At 36.2% G+C, this 15,985-nt stretch overlaps 1 protein-coding gene across 7 annotated transcripts in view; it reads right to left on the reverse strand.

Annotated features, from left to right (window-relative positions):
* UTRN (utrophin) overlaps nucleotides 1-15,985 on the reverse strand; it is a 353,724-nt gene that overhangs the window by 17,473 nt on the left and 320,266 nt on the right. For 6 of the 7 annotated variants that reach the window (XM_087939884.1, XM_087939867.1, XM_087939871.1 and 3 more), the window contains exons 67-72: nucleotides 8,938-9,074; nucleotides 7,867-7,905; nucleotides 7,495-7,560; nucleotides 6,327-6,392; nucleotides 2,936-3,094; nucleotides 835-1,078 (exon numbers count right to left, since the gene is read on the reverse strand). In XM_087939884.1, the coding sequence (XP_087796010.1) occupies nucleotides 835-1,078; nucleotides 2,936-3,094; nucleotides 6,327-6,392; nucleotides 7,495-7,560; nucleotides 7,867-7,905; nucleotides 8,938-9,074 (711 nt within the window). Of the gene's footprint in view, nucleotides 1-834; nucleotides 1,079-2,935; nucleotides 3,095-6,326; nucleotides 6,393-7,494; nucleotides 7,561-7,866; nucleotides 7,906-8,933; nucleotides 9,075-15,985 lie in introns of those variants that run through there. The other variant, XM_087939889.1, reaches the window with a different exon arrangement.

Raw genomic sequence — 15,985 nt, forward strand, 5'->3', positions numbered from 1 at the left:
TGATCAGTTTTTTTGGCTTCAAACTACTTGAAGCTCTACCACCTTTCTATTTCTTTCACCCTCAAAATCCCAGTAGTGAAATAGCTCTATTACCAGATAATTTGAGGTTGACAATACTTGCAATCAGTAAGCATTAAGATATTCACTCAGATCAATCCCTTGGGGGCTTTTCTAAATTTTCCTAGTTGTTCTTTGTGGAAGAACATTTGGAAACCACTTTTTAAATTATCACTCGGGATTATAGGGAGAGTATGCTGCAGACCCTGTCAAAGAATTTTCCACATTATGGAACATCCTTCCCCCAGTGGTGAGGTAGGCCTTCACTCTTCTGGCCTTCTGTAAAGAGGTCAACACTTGGCTCTATGGCCTTGCATGGGGGGGGGGCACAAAGGTCCACACAATTGTGGGGCTGGCTGTTGCCACGGGTGCCTTATGAACCAATCTTAAATGACCAACTTGGAACTTTTATTTTGGCTATTGTTTCTTTGAAATTTTATGTTATTATCTTATAATTTTTTAAATTTTAAAACCTAAAGTAATCTTAATATTTTATTATTAATTTTATATGCTGCTTTATATGTCGATTATACTATACACTGCTCAAAGCCCCTCCCTTAAGCAGATAGGCAGTATGGAAACATGAAATATAAATTAATTAAATATATATATATATGGCTTTGCTCTTGGCAAAAAAATTAAAATCAGTTTGCAGAGAGAACCCAAATAGAGCACAAAACATTATGTCTGTAAAGAAATCAAATACAATTAACTAGTTTCACACTGTGAGTCTATAAATAACTGCTGTCCTAGGGAGAAAGTCACTGAATACAATACCTGTTCCAGCAGTTGTCGTAGCCGGTGAAGCTGAGATTCCAGTTGCTTGTTGTGGTCTTCCAAGATTTGCATTCTGGCTTCCAGACGCCCTTTGTGTTGCCGTAAAAGTTTGGCCTCTGCAATGAGTTCAGCATCTTCAGTAGTGTGTTGAGGTGACACAGCTGAGTCTGGAGGTGAATTTAGGGCATTGATTCCCCTTCGAAGATGCTGTTCCTTGAGTTGCTCATATTCCACTTGTAGCATCCTAAAGGGAATTTTTAAAAACAGCTGATTTTAATAGCAGAAGAACGACAGGAAACTCCACTTAAAAGTTTCTCCTTGTTATCTAATTGTAGAAAAGGTCAGAGCAACTCATAAGATAAATGTTTGACTAGTGATGGCGGAATATGATGCCAATAGAACACTTTTTTTCCTTTTTGCAGGTTATCTGCACAAAATAACTCCAAGAGCTGCAGGAAGAAGAAACCTCTCTATGCAACTCTTCCCCATGTGATTTGTGATTTAGGAAATGGCGGAAAATGGCTCTGAAAATTCTCCATCCATGGTTTTAAACATTGCCCTTCATACCACCTCAACACTCCTGGAAAAAGTTAGGGTTAGGGCTATTTTTTTTAATAACATACAGTATAGGACCGTGATGGCGAACCTATGGCACACGTGCCGGAAGTGGTATGCAGAGCCATTTCTGCCGGCATGCGAGAGGTCACCCAGGACAGCCCCACTGTGCATGCACGTGCACGCCCCTCACCAGCCAGCTGATTGTCAGCTATCTGCTGCACATGTATGGGGAGACACGCACGCATGTGCAAGGGCCAGGGGCCAGGCGGAGGGGCCGTGCATGCACAGAGGCGTGCAGGGGTCATGCACATGTGTGCAGAGGCGCATGGTGAATGCGCAGGGGGGGGTCACACACACATATGCAGGGGGAGTGGTGTCATATGTGGATTGCATTATGGGTGGAGGCACGCAACAAGGAAAAGATTAGCCATCACTGGTATAGGACATAATATATCGCCACTTTTTATTTTATACTGGCTGCTGAATTTAATAATGTTTTATTGCAAAATCCTATGCTGGAGTTCACACAGGACTATAGCAATTTGGCCAGTAACACATATTTGAACAGAGAAGTCATTTCTTGATGCTACTATTAATGAGTAGCAAATATGAACAAATGAGTCAATCTTTATGTCCAAATTAATTTAGAGAAAATCTCACCTCTGTCAGATTCTGCCCCATTAATCAAAAAAACAGTAAGCTGATTTCTTACAGAATTGATTCACCTCACTCAGGAAATATCTGCATTATATATTTAGGTACTATGAAATTTTGTGGCCTTGCGTGAAAGGATTCATGCAAGGCCACAAAACATTGCTTGTGATCCCAACACACTAAAAATTTCTGCCAAATTATAATTTTCATGGAAAATTAAAAAAAAATGCACGGAGAGTAATATTAATTATGCTTAATGGAATTTAGTTTTTTTTCTTCTGCTGGTCTAGTATGTCCTTCTAGGCTTATAGTTTGGACTGCAGGGAAAATTCTAACCTTGCTGTTTCAGACAAAAATGGCTAAGGAGGTCCTCAGGCTCATAAAAGTTGGCCACTTCTTGGGAATATAAACTAGACTTTGATTTTAGTCTGGAATCTTTCTAGCTCTATCTGGGGAAAACAGAGATTGAAGTTTTGATTTCTGGAGTGTAAATCCTGTCCTCAACCATGGACCAATAGAGTGTTTCTTGCCTTTATATTTGGTGTAAAAAAAAAAGGAAAAGGAGGAGGAGGGGCTTCTTCGATTCAGTTTTAAGAGAGAGAACTCTGAAAAATATCACTGGGACAGGAGGCGGTTGGCATGGAGAAACCTGAGCAGGTGCAATTACTTGCATTGGTTGAAATGTTGAGATACAAGAAGAGAAGCAAGGAATGGAATGGCCAACCAACCAAGGAATGGGACAATTCCCACCATTTCAGTTTTGAAAGACTATTTAGCATATTTGATTCCTATTTTCCTACTGACACACAGAAATAAACCTCTGACCCTTAATATTTTTTTTCATAGCCAATCTTCAAGACATGGTGAATGTAGAATAGGGTTATGGAACCTTTGCTCTTCCTCGAGGTCAGCAATGATTCGTTCAAGTTCTCCTCGTTCTTCTTTCTCCACTGACTTCAAGATCTGGGTTGGACTTTGTGGTTGACTCATTGGCGAATCACCTCCCAGCGTCTGGCAATACTGCTGGATAAGAGCATGTTCATCTTCCCTAGAGTATATACATGTTTGTAATATAAATGAATTGTTCATGAATACTCCATGCATAACTAATGCCATAGCTTTAAATATTATAAACTTGGCTGAAAAGGCAAATAAATAAGTGCAAGATATACTAACTGAAAAGAAGATAAACTTGCAATTTTATAAAGGATTAAACCAATTGCTGCTTTAAATAGTAAGCCTGTGGAATTTCTGTGGAATCTTTTGAGGAGGGTGAGCGACCCTAGAGTTATCTAGAATTGCACAATGGCAAAAAAAAATGGTAAAGCAGTTTCCTACCTGAAACAAAAACATACCAAATATGTAAGACCTAAACCTTCCTCCCCCCAAACAGAAAAAAGCATGGGTAATCTTGGCACTGCCATAAACACGCAGGGTTCCCCATTTTGGACCACTGTATTATGCATTATGGACTTCATCCTGCAAGCAATCGCTTCTTTGTTGAATTAACATCAGGTCAAATATTTTCTTGCTGTCTCCTCATTTTTCATCTGCTTTGCCACCTGACCGATCTAAAAGCCATCCCTGAAGAGACCAAACTGTTGAAGGCAGATCTATCGTGCACACGTCAATTTCAGGTGAACATTTCCATGATGACCTAGTGATTGTGAAGCAAACAGAAAGGCCCCTGATGTTAAGTGAATTTTGCCCCCTTTTATGACCTTTCTTACTACAGTTGTCAGTGAATCACTACAGTTCTTAAGTTAGTAACTTAGTTGTCAAGTGAATCTGACTTTGGTTGTCAGAAGGGCACAAAAGGTATCTGACTTCAGGACACTGCAACTGTCATAAATATTTCTCTTGTTTAATTGGGTCACCAGAAAACGGTAGTCCTTCCGTTGTTCGCTGACTCTTCTAGGGATTTGTTTCAATGCCATTATTTCTTTCCCTTTGTACATCACTGACTCTTCCCTTATGATCTTATATATAATGTCCTGACTTTTTTACGGGCATATCTTATGTGTACTGGGGAGTCTATGGCATCTGGCATAGCTTGTGTACACTCTGTAGACTTCATCTAATTCATTTAAAATTTCCTGCCTATCCCTCTGAAGGGCTTCTGCAATCAATTCTGCCATCAACATCTCCAGGTCCTCTTCCTTTGTCTCTGTTAAGTTCTGGAACCTCAGGAAAAATGAGGCCTGATCCATCTCTAAATGTATCAAAGATTCTTCCAGGTCTTTATTCAGCTCTGTCATCTTCTGGTCCACCATTTCTAGACTTTTCTGTTTGTCCTGTTCTATTTTCAATTGTTTTTATTCTTTCCTCGTTTTTCTGGATTGCTTCTTGGATTGAGCCCATCCTGTCATCAAGTTTATGTATCTCTGTTTTCATCTCTCCCATTTTCAATTTTATTTCTCCATGGGTTTTTTGTCATGTTTTCCTGGAGTTTAACCATCATTTCTTGCATTGTCAACAATGTGGATTGCATCATCTGCATACTGGGAGTGGTATTCACTTTTTCAGTGGTAAGCATGCCTTCGATTAATCATTGGCTTGATGTGGATGAGCTAGATATTGACACTGATTATGTGGTTATCTTTCCTGTTTTCAGGGTTGTGATGCTGGTCATCTCTTTTATAATTTATGCTGTTCTCCTAAGATTTTGTATATATTCTTCCAAATTACCATCCAGTTTAATTAATATGCTCTATACTATGGATTTCTATAGTTTATATTATTTTCTTTCTATTCTATACAATTCTATCTTTCAGGGTAGATATCAATAAATATTAATAAATGTTACTAACTAGTACTAGTAATTAATAATAAATACAATAAATATTAATATATAAATTACTAAGTGATAAACAATAAATACACTAGGTATTAATAAATACAGTAAATACAATAAATGCAGTTAATAGTTAATAATAAATATGTCAATACACCAAAATCACTAAATATTACTATATTATAAATAAAAATATATCTACAATTCTAATTTCTTATGAGATCTTAAATATATATATCTATCGCGAGTAGAGTGTAAGTTTATATAAATGTAATTTGTATAGTTAACACTAAAATATATATAGTCTAGTTACAAAGTTTCATATCAATTCTATTATTATCACTTTACTTCTATATTTAATTTTATCAAAATATTCCCTAGTCTTTTACATCTAAATATATTTATTTTTTAGTAATTGTACAATATAGATATCTACTTTCCTAAAGGCACCAGAAAATATAAGGGATTAAATGCTTAAATATCGTTCCTCCGGTTGGTCTCATTATTGCATCAGTTCTCAATTATTATCTCTTCTCACAATGGCAGTCTCACACAATCTGCACAGTCACTTTCCCACACTTTCTCCTCACAGCCGACAAATCTATCCTCTTTCTGTTTGATCTTCTGTTAGATCTTTGAAGAGCAATTCTGTAGATATTTCTCCCAAAAAGCAATACGCCTGTCTCTTTTCTTTTATCTGCTCTTTCACTGTTTTGCTGGCTAGTCTTTTCTTCTAGGTGTTATTCTGCTCCTAATACAAAATGCCACCTGTCTTCTGGGATAAACCCTTTCTATTTGGAGACTCACTTATCTTCTTGATTGCTCCTCCGGTTGTCTCTTCACCGATCTTCTAAATTCAGCTAAATCCACTGCTTGCCTGTCGCTGCTGTACTGTTTTCTCTCCTTGCTTCCTTCTTCTTCATATTGGCATGTCACGCCTCTGGGTCTGCCATAAAGGCCAGCTTTTTCCATTTTGGGCTGAAGAGCAGAGCTGGAAACCGCACCTCTCCTTGCTGTCTCTGAGAGTTCTCCTTTCCCTTGCTAGTCCCTCCAGGACCAAACTCTGATTCAGACGGCTACCGAACGTGAAAACTCCAGAACAGGGAATGGAGTGCTGTTTCTGTGCACTGCCATGGCACGGCATTACCACAGGAAGTCCTAACTCACTTTTTCAGTTCTGTTGTAACGTCAAACAGTTACTAAGTTGTTAAGTTGAGGACTGCTAGTATGCACTGTTCATGATTTTATCATGCATAATTTTTCTCTCTTTTTTTTAACTAAATCATTCAGTTTATTTAATCAAATGCTGTATCTTTCATGTAATTATGTTTATCTGTCATTAATGACCATTAGGAAATTCTAATTAATATCTGTTTGGTGGGAACCAACATAATACATATCAACGAATAAAAGATTTGTCAGAGACTTGTAATCAAATGAATGGCCATTATTTTTTACAACAATTCCAGTTTCTAAATCTACTTACACGCTTCCTGTGGTGGAGCTACCATCGGTGAAGAAGGAACCATTGCTCCGCTCCATTTGGGCCAGCCTAAAAGAAAATTGTAGTCATGAAAGATAAATTATGAATATATTTCATATAGATCAATTCTCAATTTAGAAACTGTAGTATTTATTGGCAGTTCAATATAGCTCCCATCTACTTGACCAACTAGAGTAGGGAGCACAAGAAATGTTGTGGTTCCTCTCAGGATATATATCTGGCAGGATCCAAAAGAACGGCCTTCTTTGTGGTGGCTCCTTCTGGAACATCATCTAATACCCTTTTGGAAGGCCCTGAAGACATAGTTCTGCCAGCAGGCCTGGGAAACTCGGAGCTGGATAGGGTCCATTAAATGGCTGGTATGAATGTGTGCTGTCAGTGGGGTGGGGAGATAAGGGGTTATTATTTTTATTTCTTTCATATTATGCTTTTATGTCCTGTAAGCCACCTTGAGTGGCCATGTGCGAGTAGGTGGTAATATATATTAAATTAACAAACAAACAAATAAATAGGAATAATCAAATAAGTTACTGTCTATTCCATAATAAATGTTCATTCTTATCACTTAAAAACCTGATGATTGCCTCAAACAGAACCTTTTTGTAAAATATACTATTGTGTTATTGTCCCATTTTTTTCCTTTCTCTTTTGAAGTAAAACCTTATTTCATAACTTTCACTCATAATTCATAATCTTCATATAGGAGTTCCAGTAAGAATTAATCAAAAAGGCCTTAAAGTAATAGTGAAACCCAACTGTGCCCTGCATTCACATAGAATATTTTCATTGGTCCTGCTGTCCCCCTCAGGCTCCCCAAGAGATATAGAAGGTGGGGTCACTCATCACATCTCTAACTCGATTTTAAAGGAAAATGGTCTTGCTTCCTCTTTATTAGTTTACATTTGTTAAATAAAATAAGCTTGGTATCAGACTGTTTGTATGTCTTAACTTTTTATCTTTTGAGCAAAGGATAAACCAATTTATAGAACCATTCAACTCCAAAAAGAGATTTTAAAATTCCCAAAACCCAAAGTGATAAATGAGGATGTGTTTCTGAGCACATCATATATTAACCATTAAATGTTCGTTCAACGATGTTCAGTGTTAGTTCTGCGACATCACACTCACACACACAAAATTTGCCTCTTACCTGTTAGCATATTGTTCTATCCTGGAATGGGTGTCATCATGAAATAGTTGTGGAGATTGGGAGGGGCTAGTGGAATTTAACAGAAAAGAAGTTGAATTTTCTAAATTATAAAAAAACTAAGAACTTTTTACGATATTAAACACAAAAGAATGGAATGCCTGTTAAGGTGATGGACTCATACATCGACTCATACAAATGTGGTCGCAAATATTCACCATTCAGAAATGTTCTTTTTTACGCCTGTTCTAGTCAAATAAATGGAAGACTCAGAGAAGCACAATTGTGCATGGTCTCATTCATTTCCACAATTTTGTAGAAGAAATATTTGATATATTAAACTCAGCTACCTTACCAAAGATGGAAGATACTTACTCATACTGCTCCGGCCACATACTAATAAGAGTGATAGGACTGAAAGAAAAGAAGTATAGAAAGAAAATAGGAGATTAAAACACTGATGCTATTTAGACAGGTACAGGATAATATATTTATTTATTGTTCTACCCCAATATTTTTAGAAGTAGTTTTAGAAGTAGTAGAGAAAAAATGAAATGACCCATGATCAAACCCACTTCAGAATATATTAGAAAGAAAATCATTTGATAATCAAATAGAAGAGCAGTAATCTTAAAAAACAGTATCTTTCCCCTGTCTTATACAAAAAACCCAAACTAATTAAAATCTTACATAATTCTTAATTGTTAGGAATTTGTTTAAGGTATCTGGCTAAAAATGAAGCTTATAGATTTTCAGATTATTACACCAATCTAAAGTGTTCATTCTATACAATTTGATTTGATTGCAATTTTTCAGTACTGTATATAAACCAATTTTTAAGATTTGGGGATGTATACCATTCAACAAACAGGTGTACAGAAAGTTTGAATGTATAGAAAACTAAATCTAATGGAAATTCTATTCATTAATGATATCATTACAATGCACATAAACTGGAGTGCAATTTAAAGAGACTTTCAGAATGAATATATTTGATTAGACCATCTTAAGTGACATGCTTCTTTTTCACTGTAATCACATTGAAAGTTATGTTCTTTTTGTTTAAAGAATAAAAACCTATTTCTGGGCACAGTTCAGTATGCAATTTTAAAACTGTCTTTAATTCATTCCCACTAAGTAAATGGAATTGCAAAGTAATTTTAGATGTATTGGACTCTTTCATGAAATGTACTTTAAAAATGTCTTAAATAAGTATAGCTTATTAAAGGACATTTTATTATGCCTGAATTTTTAATACTTCTGTGTTTTAGCTTTCTTCTTGTGTTAGAACATGTTTAGTCTTAAATGAAGCTGCAAAATATTCTCTCATTGTAGCTTCTACCCTTAGAAAATATGTTTGTGAGAAAAAATATTATATAGGAAAGACCCAATTTCTGTTCAAAACTGTGGGCTCTGCTCAAGACCCAATCTCTGTTCAAAACTTACGTCTCTAAATTGTCGCCTTCTAAAACTGTTTGTACTGGCAGATAACCAAGTCGTGGGTGTTTAGCAAAATACTTCTTAGATCGGAACTTGTTTTTCAGCACTTTGGTGAAATCACGCACATCTTCCCCTGATGTTGTCTAGCAGAAGAAGAAAAAGACAGAAAACACAAATTAAATGTTTACTTTCTGCTTGAAATGATGAAATGAATTACATTATATTGTCTTCCAATGCTTGTTACAATATGCAAATGACAATGATTTAAAATGACTGGAAACAAACTATTATAAGCCAAACCCAAAAACAAGAATAGAAAAAACTTGACTTAAAAAGAAAAAAAAATCCATTTAATAAAGTTGAGTTGAACAAAAGTTAGAACAGACAAAATCTAAAAACTCTTATATTATTCAAAATATGAATTAATATAATAAATTAATTACATTTAAATGTTTTCAATATGTTCCTAAAATAGAACTAAATAAAATGAAGCATTGCGGGACTCACTTACTACCTTGTCAAAGCTAAGTGGGCCAGCAGTGTTTTCTAACAATATACAGTATATGAGATTGAAACATAACAATATTATTTCTGTACCAAAATATTTGATTCTCCATTTGAAAGTTTTATGAGCATATGCATTGCTCAGTCAAACAAATACTTCTGCATAAAGAATAACAATATCAAACACCCATTCATTATTTTTAGTGATTTTCTTTTTGTAAAAGAAAAAGAAAACTAAGATATAAAAGTAGTTTCCCAGATTGGTAAAATTGGTAAGAAAGCCAACACAACTTTGAGTTTGTTTTTTTTCCAAGAAAACTTTATTGAAACAACTTTTCATGGTCAAATTAATGCTCCAGCAGATAATGTCACTATTGCAACATGAATTCTGACAGAAAGAATGAATGGCTAATAAAGAGATGGTATTTCAATCAGTTGTGCTCATAATTCTATTTTGTTTCTATGAGTACAAGAAAGAGTTTTGTATTAGAGAATTCATAACCATTACATGTATTCTTGTGTATCAAAAGCACCTAGGAAGCATCAAGAACAATGTCAAACTAACAGTTATTTGAGATATTTAGAAGCTCTGATCTGTGAAAAGTGAATTTTTAATAGAGGTTCATAGTTCCAGGTGAAGCTCCATTAAATATGAAATTTCGTAACTATGTATGAAACATGGGAATGTATTTCCAAACACATTAGTAGTTGCTGCTATCCTTAATAAGGTTTTCAAATAATTAAGGAAGGTTTGGGGGTTGATTTATTAGTTTTCAATAAAGGACAAAATTAATTTAACTTTGTTTGATGTGTTGCTCAATTTGTTCCTTGCTATAGATACCTGTTCTTTTTCAACCTATAATTTTCCTTTGAGTCTTAAAACTAGAAAAAGATTTTTAGTGAATCCGAAGAGCCTAGTCACTTTTGCTGAATTTGTCGTGTTGGAACAATGGAAGACTTCAATAAATTTAGAGACTTCATTTAGCCTAGCGCCTGAAACATCAGCAATTAAAATAGGTCAGTTCAATGTTTACAATTGCTTATGCATTGATTTCTTAAACTCACAAGCTATATAAGCACGAAAAATTGTCTACAACAGTTCACTGTCCCTTAAGACTGGTTTTTTCAATAAATGACTAATCTACTATAAATATATATATGGAACCCCTTTTCCAAAGCTGAAATGGGTCAAGTCATACAATACTGCACCTCATGTTTTCATTTAATTGTGATCTTCTTCTTCTGCTGTGTATATACATTCAAAGTACAAAGGAGAGAAGAGCTCCCATTTGCCTTCTCATACCTCTCAAATGTTAAAATCCAGGGCAAAAACCTTCAATACGATACCAGAAGGGCTGTACAAGAATTGTTGGCACCTCAAGCAAACTTTTTTGTTTGCATAATCCTTTGTTTGCAACAATTTGCATAATCAATATTGTGTAACTTTTATGTACAGGCTTTGAATGTGCTGGTAATGAAGACTGGCATTTTTTAAAAGAAGGATAGTGTTTAGCATTCTTCAGTGTGCTGGAGAATTGAATGGAGTTAAGGGGTCTCCTGATAACAATCAGATGATTATAAGTTAGGAAAGGTAAGCAGAGAAAGGGCAGTAGGAAAATGAATATGGAGGTGTGATGGGGGGCATCTAAATTGAGCAGAAAAGAAAATGAAAAATGGCACAGAACCTGGAACTTACTGGTTTACTTCAGAAACAAAGATAATTTAATGAAGACCTGATCTGAAATAAATGGATGAATGAATTAAGCAATCAATTACAAATTAAACATTTTATTATAGAACAAATACTTCCAATCATGTGGGTGTGATGATATATGATCTCTTTTCATTCTTAAGATTATGTATATAGTAAAATACACATTGATCTGGCACCAATGTCCTTTGTAGAATGTAGTGTTTATATGGAGTCTGCTTTGCATCTGTTTCCCCCAAGCATAATTATGATAAATTGAAGTTAGATTTGACTATAAAATGCTTTCATTACAGTGTAACACAGAGACAAGGTTACCACAACTTCAGTCCATAGCCTACCATGCCCTTTCATTTTGTGATCTTGAAAACATACACTGAAATTCAATGGCAAAACTACCATTTTTCAGTTGCCTAAAGTGTGGATATTGTTAAAATAAAAGTAAAATTGGTGTGTTAAATCACCACATGGCTTGATTGCTACTAAACATTATTGCAACACCACTCCAAAAAGTTTTTTTAAAAAGAGAGAGAGAGAAAGAGACAAAAAATATTTTTTTTAAAACACCAAGACCAAGACTTTAAGGGATTTAATATTAAGGATGAAAATATTGTACAGTGCTTTTAGAATTATGGAATTCTTTGTAGAGAAGATGAAAAGATCCCAAGATTTTTTTTTTAATGTTACATGTGGGAAAATACAAAATACAGTACAGACTTTTATCAAAGGATTTAAAATGCTTTTTATTTCTATAATTGTGTTAAATCCCACAATGCATTTAACCTAGTTTCTGAATTAAACTATTTTCTAAATTCACCCAAAACACTAAATCATATGCTTATGAAACAGTCTAAGTTAATGAAAGTTCAGACTAAGTTCATTCCAGGGGTGGGATTTCATCAGTTCGGCCTAGTTTGGCCAAACCAGTAGCTCCGAAGATCATCTGGGAGCAAACCAGTTCGCTCCGATGATCAGCTGCTGGGCCCAACTGTCCACCCTGGTTCCATACTGACCTTTATTTCCTGCTTTTGATGCTCAGCTGCATTGCGCAGCACAGCAGACTGCCGTGCGTCAGCTATTGAAGACACAGGGAAAGTGCGGGAGAAGGTCAGTAGGAAAGCCTCTGCACACACGCTAAGCGCATGTTTGCAAAGCACGCCCACCAGGCCACACCCACTGAACCAGTGGCAAAACAATTTGAATCCCATCACTGGTATTAAGCCACCCACAAAATTATAATGATGCATGGTTAACATATTGTAGGTATACAATGGCTAGATAGGTCTCGACTGGCTTGATTAAACTTATTGTAAGATTCAGCCATTTTTCATACACTCAGCTAAAGTGGTTATTGCTTTTTTCCTCAGAAGACCCTCATCTTTAAGAACTCTGTAGCAGCTGGAAATAGCTGTAAACACTGAATATTCTAGTAGAAATAAATGAGATTATCAATCGGTCCCTTTTGATAAACACTTAACAAATTTCATCACTGTCTTTCTAAATACAACTGAGAAAATTGAGATTTTTAAAAAGAATGAATGATGAAGAACATATGGACAGCTTTAAATATTCTAATTTCTCTTTTTTGCTATTTTTTGGAGCAGTTCAAACAAATCAACTACAAACAACACAAAAGAAAAATATGGGAAACTAAAATAATAACAGACAGTAATAAAGATATTTATTACTGTCAGCTACACATTTCATGATGAGTCAGCTATAAATTTAAAAAGCTCTTCAAAATCTTTAAAAAAAAAACCTACATCCTAATTATTAGTTTTGGAGAATAATAAGAGAGGTAATATTGAAGGAGTCATGAAACCCTGGGCTGACATATAGGATTCAGACAAGGTTGTTTGGTTCTCTTATAGAATAAATTTTAAGATTATATATATTATTGCCAATTTCTGGAAATTGATATCTCCAGAAGATAAACCAATGTGCAAGTGTTGAATACTACCTATAGTATTTTCTACTCCATTTGTAGAACATCTAGATTTACAAGACACACTGAGGCAATACAGGGTTTCCTTGGTGCTATGAATTGAGGAAACTCAACCAACATGAAGTAGAGCAGGGGTGTTATTTAAACTCAATTTCATTGAGGGCTACATCAGGATTGTGTTTGACCGTGGAGGGGTCTGTGGCCAGGGTGGACGTGGCCAGCTCGGCATCACTCATGTTGGGGGCATTGTTTTCGGCTCCTACAGCCTCCTACATCACTCTGCCAATGAAAATGGAGGTCCATTTTCTCTGGCAGAGGCACCACGGTCCTTTGCGGTTTCCAGGGTAGCCCTGCAGGCCAGATCTAAGCATCCTGTGGGCTGGATGCAGCCCACAGGCCTTGAGATTTGACATTCCTGGAGAAGAGCTTTCACACCCTCTCAGTGAGGTGCCAGCAAATTATTGCAGCCACTCAACACAACCTGCTTCATCTGCCACTCTGCACTACATGCTAGGCAAATGCCTAAATTACTGTAATGGTGCCCCAGCCCTGTGCATCAAGACCCTAGAAAGCATTCCATAAGCTCTCTAACAAATATTTAGGATGATCAAATCTTACCCATTTATGTGGAAATTTGGAACTTTCATGATTAATTACATGCTCCCAGGAATAGGCTGTATGAATAATTGATGCAGTTAGCACTTGAATGCATTACCAAACAGATGTTGACATTCCTGGTATTAATGTCCTAGTTCAGGTCTCCCAATTTTTGCTTGCTGCCATGCAAGTTTAAAATACTGTGTTTTATATAAATTCCTAATTTCAAGGGAGAAATCAGGGAGGAGGGAGGCTGTGAGATTACCAAGAACCTAGAATGGTGCTCTTCACTTACAAATAGAATTTATTATTAAAGTCAAAATAGTTTTCGTCAAAAGCATTTTCAGGTTTAAAAATGAGAAGCTGATAAAGGTGATGAAGATGATAATTTAAATTTAAATGTATTTTGTTAAGTATAATGTAATTCTTAATTTCTTCTGAGCAATCAGTGCAAAAGTCTTTTTTTAAAAAATTACAATGTCCTTGAAACAGGAATGTGTATCAATAGTCTATATACTTGTATATTTTGAGCTGTCTCCAATGTATAACTGGTGTCTACTGCAATAGATTGCCTGGGGGATTCAGTATCCATGGATTTTAGCCAAAGCATAAAAACCTTATGTTCAAAGTTTCAGGGTTTTTAAAAAAACATTTAAAATTATATTGCAAAGTGGAAGAAAACTTTATGTGAGATTTAAGACCATTCTGAAGTTAGGCCCTAATTCTAAAATAGTGTCTTATATATTCAATGGAAAATATATTGCTCTATCTTGCAATATATTTGCTTAAGCTGCAAAAAGCTTCTCCCATACAAGTTGACTTGATTTTAAATATTTTATTAAATATTTACTACTATGGACAGTCCTTATTTAACAACTGCCTCAGATAGAAATGTCTCACAAATAAATGGTAATAATATATATTACCATTTATATGTTTTCTTAAGTTTTCGCAGGTACTTACATGTATGGTATTCAGCTTTGTTCGAGTATTTTCCCACGTCATTATAGTTGTGCTTTTAAAGTTGTAGCAACGTTTTGGCAGAATCTCATCTGCCATCATCAGGCTTCTGTATTGTGTTCGTCTGTGAGTCAGACTTTCACAGCTGTTTCAGTTTTAAATTTGGGGCTAGCCTACGCTGTGCCAGAATGGTTTTTTCTTCATCCTGATTGGTTGGGAGTCTTGGTCTGTGTTTATTGGTCTTGGAGTTTGCTGTGTTCTTCTTGATTGGTGTTTCTAATATCTTCTGTCTGTTTTGTGGCTCTTTTTGTGTCTTGATTGGCTGGCAACATTGTGTTCGTATATTGGAGGCTTTTAGTGCAGCTTGGCTCTGAGTAAATGGACGGCTATCATTTGTTAGGAAGCTAGGTTTCATCTGGATGCCTTGTTGGGGTGTGTTTGAGCTGGAGGTATCAGGGGGGATCTGTTTGTGCCCAGGTGTTTGCCTGGCTTGTGGTGTGGAGATTTTTTTGTTTGTGAGTGCAGGCTTCCAAATGACTGACATTCTGGCACAGCAGTAGGCTAGCCCCAAATTTCAAACTGAAGCACAACTATAATGACGTGGGAAAATACCTGAACAAAGCTGAATACCATATATGTGTGTGTGTGTGTGTGTGTGTATTACGTATAGCATATATATATATATATATATATATATATATATATATATACACATACATACATACATACATACATACATACATATATATATATTTGTTTTCTGAGGTTCTCGCGGGTATTTGTATGTGGATCTTTGGTTGTTCGGGTTTTCTCCCGCGTAAGATTCGAAGTATCTAGGCAGCGTTTCGATGAAGTCTCATTCATCATCTTCAGGCTTCTGTCTCCGGCTCTGTGCTTCTCAGAGTAATGTGAGATTGCAGCTGCTTCCTCCTTTTAACTGCCAGTGGGGGTGGGACTTGATTGGGTGGGGACTTAGCTGTGTTCTGATTGGGTGGGGTGTGTTCTCATTGGTAGGGGTTTGGCTGTGTTCTGATTGGTTGGGGGTTAGCCGTGTTCTGATTGGTTGGAGGCGTGTTCTGTTCAGGTGGGGGCTTGGTTGTGCTCAGGTTAGTCTTAGTTGCTGGGGATTTGAGCTGGTGAGTTGTGATCTTGCTGTTTGGCTTCGAGTTCGTGGTCCTTCTGCATCTTCATAGTGGGTGTCGGTTTGCTTCATGTATGGCTCGGAGGGGTTTGAAGTGGGTAGTGATGCAGCTGCCGTGCAGCTTCTGGTCCATGGTCGTGTCTCATCTTCTGAGTGGGTGGGAGTCTGTTTTCTACATGGAAGTGTGGTGGTGGCATCT

Source organism: Pseudonaja textilis, chromosome 1, assembly GCF_049901715.1.
Source record: "Pseudonaja textilis isolate UNSWEBS1 chromosome 1, rPseTex1.2, whole genome shotgun sequence".
In the NCBI taxonomy this organism is placed as follows: domain Eukaryota; kingdom Metazoa; phylum Chordata; class Lepidosauria; order Squamata; family Elapidae; genus Pseudonaja; species Pseudonaja textilis.